We start from the raw sequence: 24,887 nt of genomic DNA, 5'->3' as shown, positions 1-24,887 counted from the left end.
CAGCCAATGAGGAGGAAAGTCCTGGGAGCCGAGACACTCCTACATCACTGGATAGAGATAGGACAAGAATGCATTAAGATAACAAGCCTTCTGTCTTTGCAATCACTTTAAAATAAAATAAGAGGTTTATACTTATCTGCTCTGTGCAATGTTATTGCAAAGAGTGGCCCCTTACCTCCACTTCTGGAGTCACCTGCTAGTGCTGTCCTCTGCTGCGTGCTCCCCCATAGCACAAAGGTGGGCACATTCCCAAGTCAGACTGTGTGCATCCATAGACACACACAGCGCAACCCAGCCACGCCCTCCCCCCATTACCTCCTCACAGGATTTCACCGACAGCAGCAGGAGCAAGGCCCCCCCCCCCCCCGCTGCCTGAGTCTATTGTGAGACTAGGAAGAGGGTAGAGATGCAGCCGGGCACAGCGCTGGATTAAGATAAATTTTTAGGTAAGTGTTTAGGGGGTGGGGGTCTACAACAAGTGGTAAAATGTTTTTTACCTTAATGCAAGAAATGCATTCACTTTACCTTTAGGACCACTTTAAGACTTTGTTCACACAGAGTGTACTACAGAATACCCCAGACAAGGCCTTGTTTACCTGCATAGGGATGCACATGTGTTCCCATTTAATCAATTTAAAGTTCTAATTTTAAGCAGAAAACTATGTTGATCATATTTTGTGGAAAATATGCACAAATTATGGAAATGTTGCACTGGGAAAAATTACAGGGAAATTTTTGTTTTCCTAATTTTCAAACCTATATATATTTTATGAATTCCCAATTTATCTGTGCTGAAAAAAAGGATGTACGGTACATCAGGATAGCTTAAAAATGTTATAAGGTATAATGTGAGGAACTGAGACATTGCCAATAAAATAAACACCATTGCAAAACCAAAAGTAGTCGCTTCCATTCTTTATAGCTAAAATCCTCAAAAATTTGTGGTAAGGAAAAATGTATCTTTAACCCCATAATGCCTAAGCCTTTTTCGACCATTTATTGCTTACAAGTTAAAATCCGTAGTTTTTGATAGAAAATTATTAGAAACCCCAGGCGAAGGTTTCTACGGGTGATGGTTAGGCGATTGAAGGGAAGGATGATGGAAAACAGGGAGATAGATTACTACCCCAGCAGTGTTTTGATACCTTTTCTTGAAGGGGATGATGAGGCAATTTTATTCTCTAGGGTCTCTGCTTAAATTTTTTTTTATATATTATATATATATATACCGTATTTATCTTCGTATAGCGCGCCCTGGCGTATAGCGCGCACCCCCAACATGGAAGGGAAATTTCCTGAAAAAAAGAAAATACTTACAGTTTCAATGCCCCTCGTCAGTGTCTTGCCCGGCGTCCATCGGCGGCCTTGTCCGGTCCGGCGTCCATCTGCGGCCTCGGTGGTGTCCCCCCCGCTTCTCCCGCGCTGTTTCTGAGCCGATCCCCGCTTCCCGCACTGTGTTTGAACGCCACCCCCGACATATACCGAGCGCAGTACACTCAGGCACGCTCGGCTCCTCTCGCATAAAGGCTAGGAGGCGGCACAGGGCGTGACCGCGAGCGGAGCTGAGCCTGGTCGAGTGTACCCGAGTGTACTGCGCTCGGTATATGTCGGCGGCGGCGTTCAAACACAGTGCGGGAAGCGGGTATCGGCGTATAGCACGCACCCATGTTTTTCCTCTTATTTTAAGGGGAAGAAAGTGCGCGGTATACGCCGATAAATACGGTATATATATAAAAAAATATATTTTTTTAAGCAGAGACCCTAGAGTATAAAATGGAGAGTGTTTCAATATTTTATGTCACATTGTATTTGCGCAGCAGTTTTTCAAATGCAATTTTTTTGGAAGTAATACACTTTCATGAATAAAAAAAAAAACAGTAAAGTCAGCCCAATTTTGTTGTTTGTTGAAATATGATGTTACGCCGAGTAAATAGATACCCAACATGACACGCCTTAAAATTCATGGAATGGCTACAAACGACGGAACTTAAAAATCTCCAAAGGCAACACTTTAAAAATGTTATGAAAATGGGGGGGAACTAATGCGCAAATCAACCTAACCAAGGCAATGATAAACTAAAATAACGATAGATAACATATATAACAGCTAATAAGCAGCAGCCACTACTAAAAATGCTCACGCACTCAAAGTAAATGAATAACAGGTTGGGTGTAGTAGCGCTTGCCCAATAAATAAAATAGAATAAATAAGGTGACAATCCAAAATAAATGAAAGTGAAAAACGTCAATCCACCACCGACTGTGGGTCTAAAAGTGTTCCACTCAAATTGATGTCCAAAGAATGACCACCCAACATTTAGAATTCAAATGTGGTAAGTCATGATGAGTGGTAAATAATAATGGATAAAGAAAACACAATTATGCCAATGACAGCACAATGTAAATCATTATGAACAGTGATCACAATAAAAATAGTGACATCCAAAAAAGTGCTTCAATCAAAAAAGTGCAAAGTGCAACATAATGCAATACAAAATAGTCCACAAAATGATCCAAACAAGTAGCATGCATAAGTGAGCATGAACAAAAATAATTAAAAATGTATATTGTGCCAATCAAACCAGAAAGACAATTGAAATTCTGGCAGTATAGTGTTAAAAAAGTGTGTCCAGTGCACAATCCGTGCAGGAAAAAATATATAAATAATGTTCCTTAAAAATATTTCAATCAATAAAATTGAATAAATGGGTGACAATCTATATATAAAGTATAAAGTGCAAAAAGTGCTTCAATGAATCCATTAAAGAAAACTTGAGTGGTTGATGCTGAACGTGCAATCGTGCTTGTATACAATCCTTCAGGCTCCCCACAGTGTCTGGAGAATAGTGTGTTCCAGCCCCTTACCTCTGGAGGGCTTTACATAAAGCCTCTATGTTAATACTCCCAAATACGGCGGCTTGCTGCTCCACTCCCATATACCACGGCTCATGGGTTAAAGATGACTCTCAAATGACAAAAGGGAAGCCTCCATAGCATAAAATCATACGATTTATTAGGTAAAACAAAGTAATAAACACTCACAAACAGATGAGATGTAAACAGCGTGTCTGTCTTAGTGTCTCCGCTCTGCGGCCGCGAGCGGATGACGTCACCAGTAGCTCTCCACGTCCTCACGCGTATCGTGACTGACAAAACGTCACTTAATCATAGGATCAAGTGACGTTTTGTCAGTCACGATACGCGTGAGGACGTGGAGAGCTACTGGTGACGTCATCCGCTCGCGGCCGCAGAGCGGAGACACTAAGACAGACACGCTGTTTACATCTCATCTGTTTGTGAGTGTTTATTACTTTGTTTTACCTAATAAATCGTATGATTTTATGCTATGGAGGCTTCCCTTTTGTCATTTGAGAGTCATCTTTAACCCATGAGCCGTGGTATATGGGAGTGGAGCAGCAAGCCGCCGTATTTGGGAGTATTAACATAGAGGCTTTATGTAAAGCCCTCCAGAGGTAAGGGGCTGGAACACACTATTCTCCAGACACTGTGGGGAGCCTGAAGGATTGTATACAAGCACGATTGCACGTTCAGCATCAACCACTCAAGTTTTCTTTAATGGATTCATTGAAGCACTTTTTGCACTTTATACTTTATATATAGATTGTCACCCATTTATTCAATTTTATTGATTGAAATATTTTTAAGGAACATTATTTATATATTTTTTCCTGCACGGATTGTGCACTGGACACACTTTTTTAACACTATACTGCCAGAATTTCAATTGTCTTTCTGGTTTGATTGGCACAATATACATTTTTAATTATTTTTGTTCATGCTCACTTATGCATGCTACTTGTTTGGATCATTTTGTGGACTATTTTGTATTGCATTATGTTGCACTTTGCACTTTTTTGATTGAAGCACTTTTTTGGATGTCACTATTTTTATTGTGATCACTGTTCATAATGATTTACATTGTGCTGTCATTGGCATAATTGTGTTTTCTTTATCCATTATTATTTACCACTCATCATGACTTACCACATTTGAATTCTAAATGTTGGGTGGTCATTCTTTGGACATCAATTTGAGTGGAACACTTTTAGACCCACAGTCGGTGGTGGATTGACGTTTTTCACTTTCATTTATTTTGGATTGTCACCTTATTTATTCTATTTTATTTATTGGGCAAGCGCTACTACACCCAACCTGTTAAAAATGTTATGCCTCAGAAGACGAATCCTATCGAAACGTAGGTCAGGCGTGTACGTCACTTCAGGGTCAGCGTCAGGTGGTTGTAGCTGGAGCGCACGCTGCACACTGCCGCATACACGCTCTGTAACCATACAGCCATACAGTGTCATTACACTCTGGCGAGCATTTTCTTTTTACATTAACTGTCTAGCCTGTATTTGTTTTTAGTTATTTACAGCCACTCCTTAGGAGATTGGTACTTTTTTACCGCAGGATATTATTACTATTTACTTTTAATACATTTTTACTTGTTTAAAACGTCATTGCACTATTGGAGTCCCTATTTTTGTAGTATTTTGTATTTTTTTAAGTTGCAGATCGTGTGAGCAGAGGAGAGGAGCAGTGATCCAAGGAACCCGTGTTATATGCCTGTTACCCCTGGCGGGGAGCACCATCTGGTGAGTGGGGAACCCTGAGGGGAGCACCGGGACCACTTCGTACTAATATACATAGGAGCACTCCCTCCACATCAAGCAACCCTCCTGGACTTCATCCACACTGCAATACTATTGATTTTCACAGACGTTTATGCTTTGTATGGTTTTTGGTGGATACGGACTGAGTGTCCTTCTCCCAGCCGCTTTCATATCACCCTTTCTATATTGCAATTGGACTCTAACTGGAATTGCAAACTATAGGGTGCAATACAATATAGCTGTAGTCTGCTGTTACTTATTGATTAAGTGATTTGTTACATGCACATGTTGATTTTATATGTCACTATATGGTAGGGGGCTTTTCTCTCTAACTATATAATATTTTGTGATTTGAGCACTCACACTATCACATTCATCTATTATTTCTGTGTTTCACTTATATCTGTATCACCCATACCCCATTGTTGGGCTTACTATTGATTCACAGCCAATTTGGTTTGCACCAGACACATTGTACCTTTATTCACTCAGCTTTCTAGCTCCATGTTGTAAGGTATTTATGCTACTCAGATGTGCACCTAGGCAGCGCCAATACCCCTATTTATCACTATCCTACTTTAAAAATGTTGTGACTAGATCCGAGACCTGATCGAAGCGTCTTTGTTCGGGTCTCCGGCCAATACATGAATCTATCAATAGTGCACAAAGGGGTGGCTGGAGAGAGGGGGCGGCGCCCCTGCGCCCTTAATGCACGGGCTGCCACTGCGAAAGACACTTTATAAATTTGATCTCTTGAATACAGGAATAGAACTCTGGTGTAAGCAAGTTTCGAGGCTTTCACCAGCAAAAAAAAAAAGGACAAAACACTGAGACCGGGGTAATGCAAAAAAAAAAAATTCTATACTGAACATTACAAGCAGCTTGAGAAAAAGCTTTCATGCTTAAAAAACCACATGAAGACGGAAATCATCCCCTTATCGGGACATATAAGAAAAGCAATTACAACATAACAGAAGCATCCTAGAGGATTTGCAGTAGCCCCTACTACCATATATAGGTAGGCAAGACTATCATCCCCTTCAAGAAAAGGCATCAAAACACTACTGGTATAGTAAACTATCTCCCTGTCTTCCACCACCCTTCACTCCAATTGCCTAACCATCATCTGTACAAACCTTTGTCACTTCAACCCATCTCTCCTCTATTCGGCTACTGACCAGTGACCACGTCACCTGACAAAATCTCACCCCTGTCCTCAGAGCCGATCCGCCCTATACGCTCACTATGCAAACTGCGTAGGGCCCCGCAAATTACTCGAGGCCCAGCCTCCCCAGGGGCGGCGCCAGGTGGGTGTGCTCAAGCCTCCCCAAAAATAATTTAAGCACCCCCATAATACACATGGTAGTATTTGCAGATGTTAATGTTTTTTTTTCTTGCCTGCATCTTCTCTATTACTGCCTGGAAGCTGAGACTCTTTTTCTTGTGGAAGAATACAGCAGCTACGGCCTCAGAAGCCGATGATCTTTAGCTAGACCCGGCACAGGCTAATTTCAGAGCTGCCACCCCCTCGTGTCATAGCGTATCAATCAACTTTTACAACATCCATGACAAAATGAAGCGAAACTATCCTTCTGGTCACGAAAAGAGGGAAAAAAATCACCATGAGAGTGAATTGCAAGAACAACAATCAGATAAACTTGTGTTCTCTCCTCTCCAAGTTTGATGTCAGCAAAGTAGAGTTATGTTTATATGCATTTCTATTGTGTTTTTTTTTTGGTCTTGCTAACCTAGCTGGGCAGGCAGGCAGTGCATCTCTTGGTCTGTGTCTAGCTGCTAATGCCAGTCACTTCCAGGGCTGTGTTTTGTGACTTTGTGCCTTAACCCCTACAACCCTGGCAAACAGATGACACCAGAATTCTCAAAAAACCTAGTCGTATTCTTGAGCGTCTGTGGCACAAGACTAATGATTTTTTTCAGACGGAATGTTGGCTCAAACTTGTGTTGCATACACAAGGTCACACTTATGTTGTTGGAAATTCCGAACGACAAGAACGTGGGGACGTACAACACTACGATGAGCCGAGAAAAACTAAGTTCAATGATTCCGAGCATGCGTAGGATTTTTGTGTGTCAGAATTGCATACAGACGATCGGAACGTCCGACAAGAACTTTTCCCATCTGAAAATTTGAGAACCAGCTCTCAAATTTTTGCTGTCCGAAATTCCAACAGAAAATGTCTGATGGGGTCTACACACGGTCAGAATTTCCGACCAAAAGCTCACATTGAACTTTCTTGGAAATTCCAATCGTGTGTACACGGCATGTCTCTCAAAGACTTCAACCAATACAAATACGTCCTCTAAAAATACTATTCTTTCCTGCCACACTGCCAAGCAGACCTATTTTTCAGCTCTTATTAACACCTTCTCATCCAGTCCCCATCAACTATTTTCTACTTTCAGCTCTCTACTTCATCCTGCACTGTCTCCACCCACTGACTCATTCACTGCCCAGGAGTTGCTAATCACTTCAAAAACAAGATTGATACAATTTGTGATGAAACCTTCACTCTACAGGTATCTCCTCCAGTTAAGACCCCATGTCAACAGATACAATTGACACTCCCCTTATTCAAAACTGCTACAATGAACTAATTTGCTAAACTCCTTTCTAACGCCCACCTAACCACCTGCCCCCTGGACAATATTCCCTCTCAAATACTATACTCTACCATCTGACTCTATCCTACACTCTCTAACCCACATCTTCAAACTCTCTCTCTCTTCTGTCATCTTCCCCAATGGTCACCCCATACTTAAAAAGCCATCCTTGGACCCTACCAATCTTAACAATCTACGCCCTATCTCTCTGCTCCCCTTTTCCTCTAAACTCCTTGAATGCCTGGTTTACAACCAAGTGACCACCTCACTAAGAATAATCTTCTTGATCCCCTTCAATCTAGGTTTCGCCCTCAACACTCCACAGAAACTGCTTTTAAAACTCACAAAATTACCTACCAACTGCAAAAACCAACGGACACTATTCTGTACTTCTAGTTCTGGACCTTTCAGCTGTCTTTGATACAGTTGACCACCCCCTCCTCCTCAAAAAACGTTACTCCCTAGGGCTCCGTGACTGTGCTCTTCAGTGGCTCTCATCCTACATATCCCAACGTACCTTCAGTGTCACTTACATATATATTTCCTGCTCTCCTCTTCCCTTCTCTGTCGGGGTCCCCTAGGGTTCTGTTCTTGGACCTTTCCTATTTTCAATCTACACCTCTTCCCTGGGTCAGTTGATTGCCTCCCACAGCTTTCAATATAATTTCTATGCTGACGACACCCAAATCTATCTCTCCACCCCTCAACTCACTCCATCAATCTCTTCACGCACCACTAACTTACCGACTAACAGACATATCTGTCTGGATGTCACACCACTTCCTCAAACTCAACTTTTCCAAAATCGAGTTCATAATATTTCCTCCCTTTCATTGCTCTTACCCTGAGTTCTCTGTCAAGAGCAATGGCACAACCATCCACCCATCCCCACATGTCAGGGTGCTAGGCGTTATCCTGGACTCTGAACTCTTCTTTTAGCCCCACATCCAATCACTCTCCAAAGCTTGCTGCCTCAACATCTCTAAATTACGTCATTTTCTAACCAATGAAAGCACAAAGCTCCCGATTCACTCCCTGGTTATCTCTAGCCTCGACTACTGCAACTCCCTCCTCATTGGCTTACCTTTAAATAGACTACCCCCCCTTCAGTCCATCATGAATGCTGCTGCCAGACTCATTCACCTTACAAACCGCTCAGTGTTTGCTACCCCTCTCTGCCAATCCCTCCATTGGCTGCCACTCACCCAACAAATTAGATTTAAAATATGAACAATAAGTTACAAAGCCATCCACAACTCTGCCCCCAGCTACATCACTAGCCTAGTCTCAAAAATAGGATTTTTATAACAGCTTACCTGTAAAATCCTTTTCTTGGAGTACATCACGGGACACAGAGTCTTAATCATTACTATGTGGGTTATATTCCACCATCAGGTGCTGGACACTGGTGTAATCAATTAGAACAGGAAGTTCCCTCCCTATATAACCCCTCCCATACTGGGAGCACCTCAGTTTTTGTCGCCAAGCAATAAGTGTCCCAATATCCCCAAACAAGAGGGGCGGGAACTCTGTGTCCCGTGATGTACTCCAAGAAAAGGATTTTACAGGTAAGCAGTTATAAAAATCCTATTTTCTTTATCGTACATCACGGGACACATAGTCTTAATCATTACTATGTGGGACGTCCTAAAGCAATGCTTGCTGAGGGGAGGGAGACACCAACAACGCAGACTGCCATCAGACACGAGGACCTCTAATGCTGTCTGCAGCATATTGTGCCAAAAAAAGGCTGCATCCTCCTGCCGTCTTATGTTCACTTGATAGGATTTAGTAAACGTAAGCATAAATGACCAAGTTGCGGCCTGGCAAATCTGAGTCATAAAGGCTTGGTAATGCACCCCGCATGACGTGCTTACTATCCTGGTAGGGTGCACCCCAAAAAGAAACAGGGGGAAGCCCTCTCTATAAACCACAATAATAACCTGATGAATCAACATTTGACAATAGTTGATTTGGACGCTGCCTGCCCTTTGCTGGGGCCTCCTGGTAGCGCAACAACATCAGTCTTCCGTATCTGAGCAGCCGCTTCAGATAGGTCTTGACCTCTCTTACTATAAAGAGAGAGCGTGTAGCCATTTTAATAGCTGATCCGAACACTGCCCGCTCACATCTAGGGTCTTCTGGCAGCAAAACAAAACGTTAGGTTTCTATATCTGAAGCCTTCAGATAGATCTTTAACTGCTCTCATCTTTATTGAGAGAAAGCAATAACCTCTCCTTCCGCGGATCAAGATCCTGAAAAAAAGGAAAAGGAAGGCAAGAATATCTTAATTCAAATGAACACTAGATCCTTCTAGCCAATAAGGTTGGGTGAGGATTTAACATCACCCTTCTTGTAAAAATAATTAAGTATGGCTCTATACAAAGAAAGTTGCCAATATTCTCTTGTGGAGGCAGCCGCAATCAAGAACACCAATTTCCTCTTTAGAAGGATGAAGGGAAATATATGGTGCATCAGCCCAAGGTGCTGACTCTGTAAGCCAGCAACACTGGATCCAATCCTCCGAACACAAGGGCGCCTTAACTGGCTGACTTATACCCGTCATCCCTTGTATAACGGCCCGGATCAAGAGTGTGACACCAGCAACCCTTGAAAATATTGCCAAGGTCGAGATCAGATCCTTGATGGAACTTAAGGCTAGCTCCATCTCCTTTCCAATGTAGGAAGGCAAGAATTTTACCTATGACATACTACCAAGGATGCCACCCCTTGGTTTCACACCAGGAACATGGGCCTTCCAGATCCTAGGATATCTGGTCCTGGAGGCCAGCTCTCCTGTATGAATCAAGGTAATTACCGCTGATTCTGAAAGCCCTGATCCTCAAGAATGCGGACTATAACAGCCAGACCATTAATACCCCTGTATGCAAGACAGGATGTAACCCTGCGAATCAGGCCTGGACAAGCTGTAAGGGGCCCTGGTTCCTCTACGATCACCTCTGCTGTCTCTGCACAGTCAGGTCGTATGGGCTATGTCGGAGCAATTAAGCCAGCTTCCGTTCTCTTCTGATGTAGCATGGAAGCCACGAAGGTTGCGGCCATGGGGGGGAGAAAACACATAAACCAGCGACAACTGGTCCCCCAGGGTCACTAACAAATATGTCCCGCATGCGGGTGGATCCTTTGTCCTTGACACAAAGTTGTTCAATTTCTTGTTGAACCTGGACGTCAACACCCTTTATGTACAGGGTACCGTTTCTGTGACATTTGGTCAGAAAAAAGTTGGGGTGTAGAGGCCAATCTCCCGGACCCGATTTTTGAAGGCTCCAGCGAATCGCCTGCCAATCTAGCATTCCATGAAATGACAATTGACAATAGGCAAGGCACAAGCTCCTCTCTGGTAAACAAAGTAAACCACTAAAGAGGCATAGTCAGATTGTATTCAGACAGAGCAACCATGTAACCTAAACGTTCAGGCCCTTAAGCCAGATGCTCCATCCGTAGCTCTAGAAAGCTAGCAGATAAGGCTCCCTTGGAGCTTGACCACCTTCCCTGTGCCGTGGTCTCTTCCAGGCCTGGATTCTATCCCTAGAGGCCAGCCCTCGCAACCTGCTCCCAGGTAACGGGTATGAAGGATATTCCCTTCTGCCCATCATTCAGTTAAGAACCATGAACTGAAATTCCAGCATATCCCTGGGACCAGACTCCTAGGATAATGCTAGGTTAGGATCCACTCATTCCAAGCCGACAGAATAATGTTTATATCAGCCTTGAATAAAACTGAGCATAGGGAACTGTGTTTGAATAAAGCTGGCATATTCCCTCTAGACCGGGATCCTAACCCAGGAATTCCAGATAATTAACCATGCTGGACTCCCCTAGACCCAGCCATGCTACTGACTGATCTGTCAGCAGGGGTTTGACTCGGAATGCCATTACTGCTATACCCTGGGAAGAGGTTAAATTGCACACATTATTAGGGAAAGTGCACCAGTTGCATTACCAGAGTAATCCACACTGGTACTTCAGATGCTACAGCAAAATCAAAACTGGTGTACAATATAATGGACAAGAATTACATTAAGTCAAATAGTTAAGTACTATTCTCACTGTATTATAACACAGAACATATAGATTCTACTCAATAAATGCTGCTTTACTAACAGATGTCCTACTGCAATTACTATACAATGCAGAAATATTATACACCATCACACATATCAATATGTAATATATGTATTTCACAATGAAAATACTTACCAACACAACACTTTTGACAAAATTTGGTATCTGGTATTTTTGTAGAAACAGCAAACTTCCTGGACAAGGACAATAAAAGAAACAATCAATCAATGCAAAATAGGCATATGCCTGAGAGTCTGTGGATTAATGTATAAATCCTTAATGTATAAATCGACTACATTGTATTTTAAAAGCACAACAATTCCTCTGGTGGCAGCACAGTCTAGGTTTAGTTTAAAACTTCAACAATTCAAAGGCATTAGTGGCATCAGCCACTATGCTACATTGTCACTTTCCATATTTGCACAAGCATTAGGCCTTGTACACATGATAGGATAGCCAGAGGACAACGGTCTGAAGGACCGTTTTCATCGGTCAAAACCGATCGTGTGTGGGCCCCATAGGTTATTTAACCTTCGGTTAAAAAAATAGGAACTTGCTTTAAAATTTAACCGATGTACGCCTAACCGATAGGTCAAAACCGATCGTTAGTACGCCCTCTTCCCTCAGTGACTGTCCAATGCATTATTCAAGCATTTTTTCAAAGAGGAGCTCACCTTCCAAGGGCATGTCCAAAAAGCCACATTTTTTTGAGTGGGGTCAGCTGAATAAGCCATGTACAGAATTTACAGGTTTGCCAAATCATATTCTCCATGGCATCTATGTCGAATAGTAGGCCATGAGCAAGAGCTGTAATCTTGCGGAAAGAATAGGATAATCTATATCAGCAGACTGTTTACTATTGAGTTCTCCAGTCCAGTTCGCCATAGTCTTGGGCTGGACCAGCCATAGCAAAAGGGTAACTTCAAAATAATCTCCAAACGCTGATCAACTGACTCCCTAAAGGAATGAATACCTTTAATAGAAATAGTAAAATATTTAGTACAAGTATGGCTGGGTTCACTGTGAGAACAGCCATTTCAAAGGCAGCAAAAATGCAAGGAGAGATCGACAAACTCTCAGAATTAGGCCAGTCATATTTTAGAAGGCTGGTCATTGACTAACCTGTATTTGTAGGAGTCTGAGGCTTATAACCCCCCCTCCTTTCCTACACACACACACATCGGCTAGCGTTTTCGGGTTCAGTGCAGTGACATGGTCGACGACGCCACTTCCGTTTTCCCGTACGGCGGTAGTGAAAGGCAGTGTGGATGTCGTACACCTCTGGCTCTCCTCCGTTTTGTTTGTGGCAGCATCAGCTGGTGGTGTGGGTACCTTGAGCGGCTTTTTTCTGGACTTGCTCGGTTCATTTAGGCAGGTGCAAAACTGGAAGGGGGAGAGGTGGAAGTGCTGCTGCATCTATCATGGGGTATCTGCCCGGTCCTCAGATGTCGTGGGAGCTTGCCCCCACACTGGGGGGGATTCATTGCCTGCACAGCAGTATCATTACGAGTCTTACTGGCACCCAGGTTTGACTTGCTGACTCCTGTGGTTCACAGGCTTAGGGGGTCAAACATTCAGTGTTGCAGCTTGTCATTTCCTTTCACTGGTTACATGTACCCGTTACCCGTTGTTTCACCACCATCCCTGACCTGAAATTTAGCCCCAGATGGTCATTCATGCCAACACTGTCATCATGACCAGGTGGCAGATGCATGAACCACTGCAAACTCACTATCAGTAGGGGGAGGGACATGGATCATGAACTCGGCAATTGACACTTGTCCCTGGGCACAGGTAGTTAGACAACACTCGGAAACCGAGTTAGGATTTTTTACAGTGCTCGTATTGCAAAACGCTCGTTAACCACGTTACTCAAAATCCGAGGTTCCACTGTACATGGTCTGCAACTACAATCACTGCAGACTTTCCCATATTTGTGCCAACTGTTTTAGAGTTGACTGAGCCAAGTTAATATATCCAGGTTAGGAGTTCTGGCTGTTCCACCACCCATCCACAGCTCTTAGGCAGTTCCTGGTTGAAGGTTTTTCCGATGGCTTTCATACGTGCCTCATCACTTTACCGTTGGAGTCTTTTTATCTGCTGCCAGCAATGCTAGTTAGTTAGTTGACAAATTATTACAGATCGAGTTAGCCAAGGGTTTCGTCATTGGGCCATTTTCGTTTTCACCATTCAGTATGTGGAGACTTAGCCCCATTGGTGTGGTAAAGGGCACATTTTTCCAATACATTTTGGTTAATCTATGACTTGTCGGCTCCTCATTCATCACAGATACCTAGTTTAAATAATCTTATTCCATCAGAGGAATTTTCACTGCAATATTCATCAGTAGACTTGGCCATTCAGCATATTTTACAGACTGGTAGGGGCACATTGTTATCCAAAGCGGATATTTTGGATGCCTTCAAACTCCTCCCCATCAAACCTTCTCTCTGGCAATGGCATGTGTTCAAATGGTGGGAGCAGTATTATTTTGCCACTAAACTGACGTTTGGCTCTGGCTCTTTAATATTTTTGCCTCAGGTCCCAATTGGGTATTGTCCAATTGTAAAGGGTTTTGTAAGGTCATTCATTACTTGGACTTTTTGTTATTAGAAAGCCCGTCACAGCCTCCCAAGGACCTTGTAGCACTCACAGAACTGTTTAGGGATCTGAACGTCCCCTTGGCAGCCTACAAGGTAGAAGGGCCTTCCACTGTGATTACCTTATTAGGCATCACCTTAGACACCAACCGCATGGTCGCCAGTTTGCCTCAGGAAAAGCTGGTTAGGGTTTGAGGCATCATTCACAATCTGGTCAGGTCCCCTGTGTGCTCCAAGAAGGATTTACAGTCACTGTTAGGCATGCTCAATTTTGCCATGAGGATTATTCTTCAGGGCAGGTAATTTGTCTCCAGGTTATTGGCTCTTCTTCCCCTGTACCAGGACTCAGATTCGTCAGTGAAATTGCAGACCGATGGTCGTGCGGATCTGCTCATGTGGAATCAGTTCTTGTGCAACTGAAACAGGATCTCCATGTTTATCCATCTGCCATTAACCATGTCCCCCAGAATATTTTCAGATGCCACCGTCTCAGGGGGTTTTCCAGCAATTTTTGGGTGTCAGTGGTTGGCTGGCCCATGGTCCCCGGAGGTTTCCAACATTTCCAGGTTTGCTCAGACTTCCGCACTGGTTGAAAACTATCCAATAGTGGTGGCTGCTGTCACATGGGGACCCTCTTGGTCTGGGCACACAATTGTTTTCTTCACCGATAACTCGGCCACAGCTGAGATCATCAATAAAGGTAGATCCAGGTCTCTTCTGATAATGTCCTTCAGGCGCAGTTTGATGTGGTTGGGCCTCAGGTACAATTTTCATTTTCAGGGTGAGCTCATAAGTAGTGTCTATAATGTGGCTGCCAATGCCTTATCTTGGTTTGACTTCTGGCATTTGTTTCTACAGCATCCAGAAGCAGATCCGGTGGGCAAGCCGGTTCCACCTTTCTTCCTGCTGACGATGGATTAGACACACTCAGGGTACAGGCTTCCAACCTGGTGTATGCGTAACTATCAAGGAACACTCTTATGGCATACAAGACAGCATGGAGGTCTTTCTGTAGCTTCACATCCCTCTATCCCTGCAACTGGGTTGGGGATGTGAAGTACATGTTGGTTTTCGTGGCCTATTGTCATGACAAGCTATCACTTTCATTTAACACCATCAAGCTATACCTTTCAGGTATTTAGCACTTGTTCTCGCTTCACAATCCTGACAGACCGTCCATTTTTGCAGCTCATCCCATCAATGCCATGCTTAAAAGGTATCCAGAAAAGTAAGGGAAAGCCAAGGTTAACACACATGCCTATTTCTGGCCAGATTTTCTGTGGGCTAGCAGTGTTGTTGTCCCTTTCACCTTTTGGGGTAGGTCCCAGTTTGGTCCTCAAGGCGGCTGTTTTCCTAAGTTACTTCGGTTTCCTCAGACCCAGGGAGGTGTCCCAAGCCGGCCAAAAACACAGCTGTACTCCTCAAAGGTAGTCTTACCAGGATACTAGATAATTTTTCACTTCAACCCTCCAATAATAAAAACCGGCAGACAGGTCAGGGTTTCGTGATCAATTATTAAAAAACAATGCTTTCTGTTGTCCAGTTGAGGTCTTGGATCAGCTCTCCTCCATGTTCACAGCGGTTTCTTTTGATAGCCCATTACTTACCTACCCCACGCAGCCTCTTGCTTCAAGTCAATTCATCTCACATGTCAGAATCCTGATTGCCAACTTACAATCGGTACATTCCTGATCCCCATGTGGAAGTTAAAAAAAGCTTTTGCAACTTTGCTGGATTAGTTGTTTGTTATGTGTTCCATTAAACTTCACATTATTGTACTTAGTTTGTGTCTCTTTTGCCCACTTTTAAGCACACTCTCACATGCGGCCATGGCACACCTCAGGTCACTTGTTTGAGGTAATACATGTCTCCTCTGCTATCTGGACTCTGACTACAAGTTGGAAGGCTTGCTATTGGCTAGCCTGTATTTGTAGGAGTCTGGGGCTTATAAACCCCCTCCCTCACGACACACTCGTCGTATAGCGTTTCCCGGGTCCCCCCCCCCAACCTATTCCCCATTTTTCCATATTTAATGATCAGGGTATATGGCGAAATGGTGAAGAATTACCTTCACGAAATTCTGGTGGTAAAAAATCTTCAGTCGCCTATGCCAAGATGTCCCCTTTGCCTTCTGAAAATGTGTGCCAGGCAATTCAGGAAAGGAAATGTTAGGTTTAAATTTGCTACCAAAAGCTGTTATACAAGTTTGCCAAAGACAAAGAAAGAACACTGGAAATGGTACACTTTTCATATAAAATGTTTCCTCTCACCTGGGCAGTATTCTGTCAGGCAGTTTGTGGGCTGGAATGGCAACGGGTAGTTTCTGCATTTGTCTTGCATAATCAAACAAGCCAGGGAGGTTGTGTGAATATAGCTGGGAAGCTTTACCTGCAAGTAGCACAGAAATTATACTTTATTGAGGTCTATTTATCAAAGATGTAATGAGCAATTCACCCAACATTAACAACAATATTTTAAGCAAAAGTTACTATGTATAGAACCAAATTAGTGGACATTCATCTAATAAAAATGACATTCACTGACATTATGAGAATGTCTTTAAGATTTACCCTATTTAACATTCACCTATTTGCCAACTTCTTTGTGGATAAAATGCACTTGGTTGAACTGCCAAATAATTGCATTTGCTAAATGAAAATGCAGTGACCTTCTATAAATGGAATCTTTAATACAGGGTCATTTCTAGGGTTAACTTTCTTTGTAATATTTTTTTGTACATATGGCTAAAAACTCACATATCACAAAACCATCACATGAAAATAAAGTTCACTACGCGACCACCCTTGGATCCCCAAGGTCTTCTTTGAATCCTGTCTTTTGGACTGATCTTATCGCTTTCTGCAATTTCTTTTTCTTTCCTTTTTGGTTACATTACTTTTTTCTTCTGGGCTGTGTCCACAACCATTTTGGTAGCGTACTGTTGATCTGTATTTTTTCAATAAAACCCTTTATATAAGAAAAATAAAGTTCAAACTTACAGTACAGGAAACTATTTGATCTCCTGCAAATTTGTTAACTTTGTCCACTAACAAAGAAATTAAGGGTCTATAATTTTTTTATGATAGGTGTATTTTTTTTTAAACAATAGATTTTTATTGAAAGTATTTACTTAACATTACAGATTTAAAATTGTCACATTAATCCTTAGTAACCAACCGAGTTACTTTGGTTCATAAGACTGTTCTTATAACAATACAGTACTTGGTAGCCTATACCAGCCTACCCCTATCGGGTTCAATCTGTAGGCATGGCTAGGCCCTCAATTGAGTTAAAGAGTCACTAAAGGAAAAACATGTTTTTGCTGAAATGACTGTTTACAGGGTATAGAGACATAAAAGTTGACTGATTCATTTAAAAAATGATTAAACATTGATTAAATTCAATCATATAATGTGCCTTTAGTTTCACTTTCGTTTTTAAACTGGTTTCATGTTTCTGTGAAGTAAAGAGACCCACAGAACAAAAACAAACAAATCCAGGGCAGTGTTTTGTTTTTAAAATGAATCTGATTGGTTCTGAGGAGTTTTAGACACACAGCTTGGACCACAGTGAAAAGCTGCCATGAGATTTTTCATAAGGAGCCAGACAAGCAGGAAGTGTGGAGATCACAGCAGAATTACAGCAACTTCAAAGCAAAAACAAACAATGAGGACATGAAACCAGTACTGCAGTAAGGTAAAGGAAGCTATTTAGCTAAAAAAAAAAAAATTCCTTTAGTGATCCTTTAACTATTTGTATATAAAAAGTCATAAAGAAACAGAAAATTTATATATATATATATATATATATATATATATATATATATATAAATAAATCCACATACATACAGAAATTAAACGAACATAACAAAACTTGCTACACAGATCAATAAAGTAGGTCCAGGATAATACATTACAACTGGGTTAAGCATATCCACTTCCCGACCTCCTCATGTACATTTACGTCGGCAGAATGGCACGGACAGGCACATCAACGTACCTGTACGTGCCTGCCTAGACGTGGGTGGGGGGTCCGATCGGGACCCCCCCTGGTACATGCGGAGGTCGGGTCCGCTCGGGGAGCGATCCGGGACGACGGCGCGGCTATTTGTTTATAGCCGCTCCGTTGCTATCGCTCCCCGGAGCTGAAGAACGGGGAGAGCCGTGTGTAATCACCGTCCCCAACGTCCTTCGACAGCTCTTTGGTCTTGCCCATGATGGTGGGTTTGAATGGAAGAAAGAAATTCTGCGGACAGCTGTCTTTTATACACATAATGAATTGACAGGACTAATCTGTGTACCACATGAGCACATACTGTAGCCAGTCTGTGGGAGCCAGAATTATTGTTGATTGGTAGGGGGATCAAATAGTTATTTTACTCACTGAACTGCAACTCAATTTATACCATTTGTATCATGTGTTTTTTCATGGATTGTTGGTTGCTATTCTGTCTCTATCATTTAAAATACACCTATTATAAAACAAATTCATTTCTTCGTAAGTTGGCAAACTTACAATATCTGCAGGGGATCAAATAATTATTTACTTTAAATTCATAAGAATAGGATACTAAGAATTAAAAACGGCTCTGTTTTATTATAGCCTGACAAAAGCTAAACCACAAGTCTTTGGAGCCCCTATGCCTGGTACACACTACATGCTGCTGTACTAACTATACATAGTCAGTACAATCTCCCCTGCTGAGTAGTGTTGGGCGAATGGTTCAGCCCGAGCATGGGTTTGGGCCGAATATTGGCACATTCGGGCCCCGAATTTGCAGGGTGTTCGCCCCGCCGAACGCCCTGTAATACACTGCACGCTCACAGTGCATTCTGTACCCCGATTGGGCAAAGCTTTGCCCAATCAGGGCACAGTAAAAGCTGGATGTTAATCTTTTACCACCAGCACTATAGCCGAAAGACACCTACAGCCTGGGCCTAAATAGCCGGGAGGGCGTCCATTTAAGTCCTCCTGTGCATGAGCTGCCTGCGGGCCCCTTGCGTTGACAGTGTGAGGAGAGAAAAAAAAGCCGATTACCACCTGGAGTAAACGGAAGATTGGTCCCGCACACTCCAGACCCACTGCTGCAAAGCAATGCCCACCAGTGCCACCTACCAGTGCATATGAGAGCTGCTAACCAGTGCCACCTATTAATGCCCACCAGTGCCACCTATCAGTGCCCATCAGTGCTGCCAATCCGTGATGCCTATCAGTGTCACCTACCAATGCCACCTATCAATGCTCATCAGTGCCACCTATGAGTGCAGCCTAATCAGTGCCCACCATTGCTGCCTCAACAGTGCCCATCAGTGCAGCCTCATCAGGGCCCATCAGTGCAGCCTCATCAGCACACATCAATGAAGGAGAAAAATTACCTGTTTGCTAAATTTTATTTTATTTATTTCAAAATTTTCCGTCTTTTTTTGTATGTTTAGCAAAAAATAAAAACCCCAGTAGTGATTAAATACCACCAAAAGAAAGCTCTATGGGGGCGTGGCCTGGACATGGCTGTGTGAGGCTGCTTTTTGCTTGAGCTCCCGGCCTGGCCCTTCCTTATCCGGCCAAAAATGACTTTAAATTTGGTATGCAATCAGCCAGACGACAGAGGACAAGAGCTTCCACTCGGGTGACCTGATCCAGCGGCTCTGCCGGTGACTTGCACCGCTATTTTCAGCTCCAGACTCAGAACTCTCCTGGGGCCTGGGCGACGGCACCTTGTGGCACCGCACGTGGAAACTCCATAGAGAACCGAGACCGCCCAGAGCAGATCCCATCCATAGGCCACCCGACAACAGCCGTGGGACCATCAGGGACGTTGGAGTCTCGTCCTCAGACCATGACGACACCGCCACAAACCCCCCGGAAGATCCCAGGCGGACCAAAACATCTGCGCGCTGTTACAAGCCCTCCCCACGAGGTCGGACATCGAAGCGCTCATCCTGCGGCTGGAGGAGACCCACCGCCGCGACTTTCAGGAGGTGAGGGCGGAGGTGTCTACCCTGTCTGACAGGGTCTCTACGGGGGGAGACCTCACTTAGTGCATTGGAGGTGAGGATGGCGGGGCTAGAGAGAGCCAGGGATCAGCATAGAGAGAAGGCGATGGCCCTCCAACTCCACTTAGAAGATGTCGAGGACCGGAGCCGCCACAATAACCTGCGACAACGGGGCATACCTGAGACGGTGGAGGCGAAATCCCTGGGGGAGCGTGTGCAGGCCCTGTTCCGTGCAGTGCTGGAAGAGCCGACAAACGTGGTGGAGATTAACAGGGCACATAGGGCCCTGAGGCCCAGGTCGGCAGACCCAGATAGGCCACGAGATGTAGTGTGCAGGCTCCTGAGGTATGCCCAGAAGGAGCACATACTGCGGAGAGCGTGGGAGCAGGCAGAAGTTCTACTAGATGGCGCAGAGATTAGGATTCTTCCGGAACCTTTCAAGAGCGACACTTCGTCGTAGAGCCATGCTGAGACCAATTCTGGAGAAGGGCTTCACGTACAGATGGGGCTACCCGTTATCGGCGACCTTCCGGAAAGATGGCTCGGCCTTCACCCTACAAACGCCGGCAGACCTCCCTGCTGTTTTCCGGTTTTATGAAGCAGACCAGGTGCAGGTCCTGGACTGGCTACAGATTCTGCCACGTACCGTCGGCCGATCGGGCCTCTCCACTTACAGAGTCGCGGCGCAACCCCGGCAACAAAGATCCGGTAGGAGGAGGCACAGAGCGCCATCGGGTCAGGAGAGACGTGAGTAGGCCTTGGGCCGCAATCCCCTGTACGTTCTTTAGCCCCCTTGGTCCCAGACACTGCTGCGCTGCCCCAGCCTGTACTTAAAGGGCGCCGTTTTTTATTTGTCCTGACTGCCCCAGGGAGCGCTAGATGGTACTTATTATGGATTTGGCCGTGTCCCCATCCCAGGCCCGTGTCCATTGTTTTACGCCGCAAAGGGGGTGGGGGATGGCAACCAGCCCCTACTGTGTTGTTGTGTTTGTTCCCACCGTGCCCGGCCCTGTACCCACTTGATTTACCAGCTTCATGCCAGAGCTGAGGGGCTCCTGCGTTGTTAGGACGAGCCCGACCGCTTGGAGATCCCCATTGCCTTCCCCCCCTACTTGTGTTGTCATGGTGCCCCATCCCTCATCGGTGCAGGACATGATGGAAACCCTCCTATTTCATTCCCACCTGTGAATGTATACCAGATACGAGAGGGGCTGTGGTCGAGGACTCATAAGCTGACCAGCACGACTGATCCATGACATGTCTGACACTGAGGTCCTGGGAACTGGAGATACGGAGGCCTGATGGGGGATCCTGGGGGGGGGGGGTGATGCCACTCCTGAGGTGGCTCCCGGGGCCTGATATGGAGGAACCGGGCTGATGGAATATGCAGGGTGGGGACCCGTTCGGAGGGAGCAGGACTGTTATGACCCTATATACCTGGGGCTGCTGCCTGTCTGAGCAGCAAAAAGTCTGGATTAGGGGGGTGGCGAATGCTTACGTTTAATAGATTTCAAATGTACAGGATGTGGGTTGCTAGAAATGCTCTTAATTGCACAAAATGTACTTGATGTTCCTCTTCCTCTCAGGGGTTATTAGCATAACTTAATGGGGGGTGCACTGTTACAACTTGCATGTTTGAAATGTTCTCCCTTATATTGCTTTTTTCTGTTTTTTTTTCTTTTCAGTTGACTTTTTGTATTGATTGGATTATTGACTTAGGCCCCACCAACCTGGGAGCTCGCTTTGCTGGTCCTGTCTATTCACCTACCCACCTAGGACTGACTGCGCTCAGTTCCCAGTTTGTTTCTGGCGAGCGCTTTAGCTGTTTAGGCTAACTTAGATTTCTCTTCTTCTGCCGCACGCTCTAGTGCCGGCCTCCTAGTCTGTGCACTTACTTACCTTCCTCTCTTTGTTTCTTAGCCTTTTGGTCCTGTGCGTCCACGAGACCTATCCTTTTTCCTCAGTCCGTGTACTACCCCCGGATCCCTAGGGTCCACTTCTCCTGATTCGCGAGTATGGACACGCTGACTGCAGTATCACTGAACGTCAAGGGACTGACTATCCCAGAAAAACTGAGAATGCTTCTCCATGATATGCGCCGCCTGGGCACGGACGTGGTCCTGCTTCAAGAAATGCATTTTAGAGACAATAACTTACCCATGCTGAAGAACAGATTCTATCCCACGGTCTACCACTCCCTGTACCCTGCAGCAGAATCTAGGGGGGTCTCCATACTTATACCTGCTAGAGTTCCATGGACTCACGGTGATGTGAAGCCAGACACTGAGGGCCGCTCTCTGCTTTTGAAGGGCCGCATTGGGCCGGCACAGATTACCATTGCAAACCTCTATGCCCCAAATGACCGGCAAGATAGATTCCTGACGACACAATTAGACCAACTGTCACACTTCGCGGAGGGTCAACTCATTGTGGGGGGTGATTTTAACGTTCCCCTAATACCATCGGAGGACACCTCCACTGGACTGTCCTCTACTTCCGGAGACTTTCGCAAGCGCATTCATGCGACGCTCCACTCTGCCCAACTGGTAGACGCCTGGTGCCTCTTTCACCCTGGAGAGAGGGATTATACCTTCTTCTCCAAGCCGCACCAGTCCTACTCACGTATCTACTATTTCATGATTCCCCATAGACACCTCTCGGCGGTTAAAGATGCCTCGATCGGATCAATCACGTGGTCGGACCATGCTCCAATCACGCTGGTCTATGCTTTGACGGGCGTCCAGATGGCTCAATGACATACCTGGAGGCTCAATGAGAGCCTGTTGCAGGACTCAGACACCATGACAGGTAGTGAAAGAGATAGAACATTACTTTAGCACCAATTCCACCTAAGACAGTGATCCAGTGGCTGTAGTGAGAGGTGTTCTCATGAAGCACGGTGCTCGACTAAAAAGGCTGAGAACCGATCAACTCAACTCGCTGCTTCTTAAGCTGCGGACCCTGGAGGCCCAGCATAAACGGGCTCCGACGGTACAGGTGAGCTCTGATTTGAACGTCACCCGCAAACAAATTACCGACTGTAACAGGAGTGACTTTTGGGCACAGATTGAGCCAGGAGATGGGGTGGCAAGTGAATCATAATTCATGTATTACATGAGATGGGACATTAATAATAATTCATGTTTGCAGGATGTCTTGAGATATCACAAGTTGTTGGATTATTCAATGTGGGGACACATCCCGTTGAAAGGTGTTAATTGCATCTACTCCTAGACATTTCATTGTCCATTGTGTAAAGGTGTGACTACCTGTCTGTCGGAGACAGAACATCTGTCTAATGATGTGGATTGAAGGGAACTCATTGTGTGATGATATTTTGTGTGAATTCTTTTGATAAAAGTATGTGATTTAAGCCCCATGGTGTGAAGAGGGGTGGAGATTTCAGTGTCCCTTTGATTACGGTCACCTGCTTGTAACTGCATAAAAAGCTGAGAAGAAACCATTAAAGCATTCTTACATTTGAAACCAGAACAAAGAGCTGTGTGTCTCGTGTCTGGGGGGAATTCTTATGGTCCGTGTTCGCTTGCCTGATTGTGGAGTGTCGATAAGCTGTCTTGGATGGGATGGAAGGTCGTAAACGGTGGCGACCGTTACAATTGGTGGCTAGCAGCGGGATAATTCCATCGCTTAAAGGACAGCTACAAGGACTACTGGAGAACCGTGGCAGACCGGCCAGCAACCATAAGAAGATGGACGTGATCACAGAACTTGTCCAAATGGATGGAACGGAAAGGCCCAGCGTAACAGACATGACCCCTGAGGAGGCACGTTTTGATCGGGCTGTCAAACTAAGACTGGCACACTATGGTCCTAACCCTCCACCGGAGATCATAGACCGAGTTATAGCTGCTGTGGACGCAAATTGGCTACGGCAAAGACGTTCTGCAGCAGCAGAAGTCACAGCAGCACCAACTGAAAGGAGAAAGATACATTTTGCTGCTTTTAAGAACTTCATTGAAACTGAAGGGGAGATCGATGGGTACCTTGCTGATTTTAAACGGCAATGTGCCCTACACCGGGTGCCTACAGAGGAATGGGTTACCATTTTGTCTGGGAAATTGTTCGGCCGGGCCAGTGAAGCGTTCAGGCCCATCCCAGACAAGGATATTATAAACTATGGACTGGTAAAAGCACTTTTGGCCAGGTATGCTGTCACACCGGAGGCGGTTCCGAGAGACGAGCAAGCAGACTGGAGACTCATATACCGAGTGGGCATGCCGCCTACACCGCACAGCATCCCACTGGGTCGATGGATGCCAAGCAGAATTCGGGGAAGAGGTGCTGCAGGTGTTCCTGCTGGAGCACTTCTTTGACAAACTGTCCCGGGAAGTCAGAGAATGGGTCCGGGACAGAAACCCTTTCTCCTTGTCTGAAGCAGCTCGCCTGGCGGACGAATACACAGACGCCCGCAAACTGGACAACTCTGTGGTCAAGACCACAGCTCGGGTGGATTATCGGTCAGCGGCACCCCCGCCGGCTATTGCCTACAAACCTCAGTCAGACCGTCCTACAACACCACCTCCAGCGGCCACTTATCCTCAGCAGCCTAGGTTCAACTCCAAGGACTACTCACGAACCCAGCAAGAGACTGTTCAGTGCCGCTGCTCGCCCTCTGTACACAGCGTGTGCTGTGAGGAAAAAGCTGTGAAGTAAAAAACTGAGGAGATATGTGCTGCGCGCCGTGTAGAAGCCAGCACTAGAGGCCAAAACCACTGACAAAATGGCCGCCGGACGCCTTTAGAGATAACAGGGCATGGCCACAGTAAAATGTCCGACCGCAATAGCAAGCTGTGCCATAGTGCGACCACAACAAAATGGTCGCCCATGGGAATTTCCAATGTAAACAGCAGAGTACAAAAAATGTAGTCGGCGCAGCCAAAATGGCGGTGAAACGCAGCAATGTAGATGAGAAGGCCTATTGGGGCCTCCCT

General features: G+C 45.0%; 1 protein-coding gene across 2 annotated transcripts in view; it reads right to left on the bottom strand.

Annotated features, from left to right (window-relative positions):
• The window catches only part of MAP4K3 (mitogen-activated protein kinase kinase kinase kinase 3), an 831,592-nt gene that overhangs the window by 54,956 nt on the left and 751,749 nt on the right, over window positions 1-24,887 (bottom strand). For both annotated transcript variants that reach the window (XM_040350750.1, XM_040350751.1), the window contains 2 exons: window positions 16,213-16,330; window positions 11,478-11,536 (listed from right to left, as the gene is read on the bottom strand). In XM_040350750.1, coding sequence (XP_040206684.1) covers window positions 11,478-11,536; window positions 16,213-16,330 — 177 coding nt within the window. The remainder of the gene's footprint in view (window positions 1-11,477; window positions 11,537-16,212; window positions 16,331-24,887) is intronic.

This window comes from Rana temporaria, chromosome 4, assembly GCF_905171775.1.
Source record: "Rana temporaria chromosome 4, aRanTem1.1, whole genome shotgun sequence".
Taxonomy (NCBI): Eukaryota; Metazoa; Chordata; class Amphibia; order Anura; family Ranidae; genus Rana; species Rana temporaria.
Note: the sequence above shows the minus strand (reverse complement) of the source record. Positions and strands in the feature narration are given on the sequence as shown.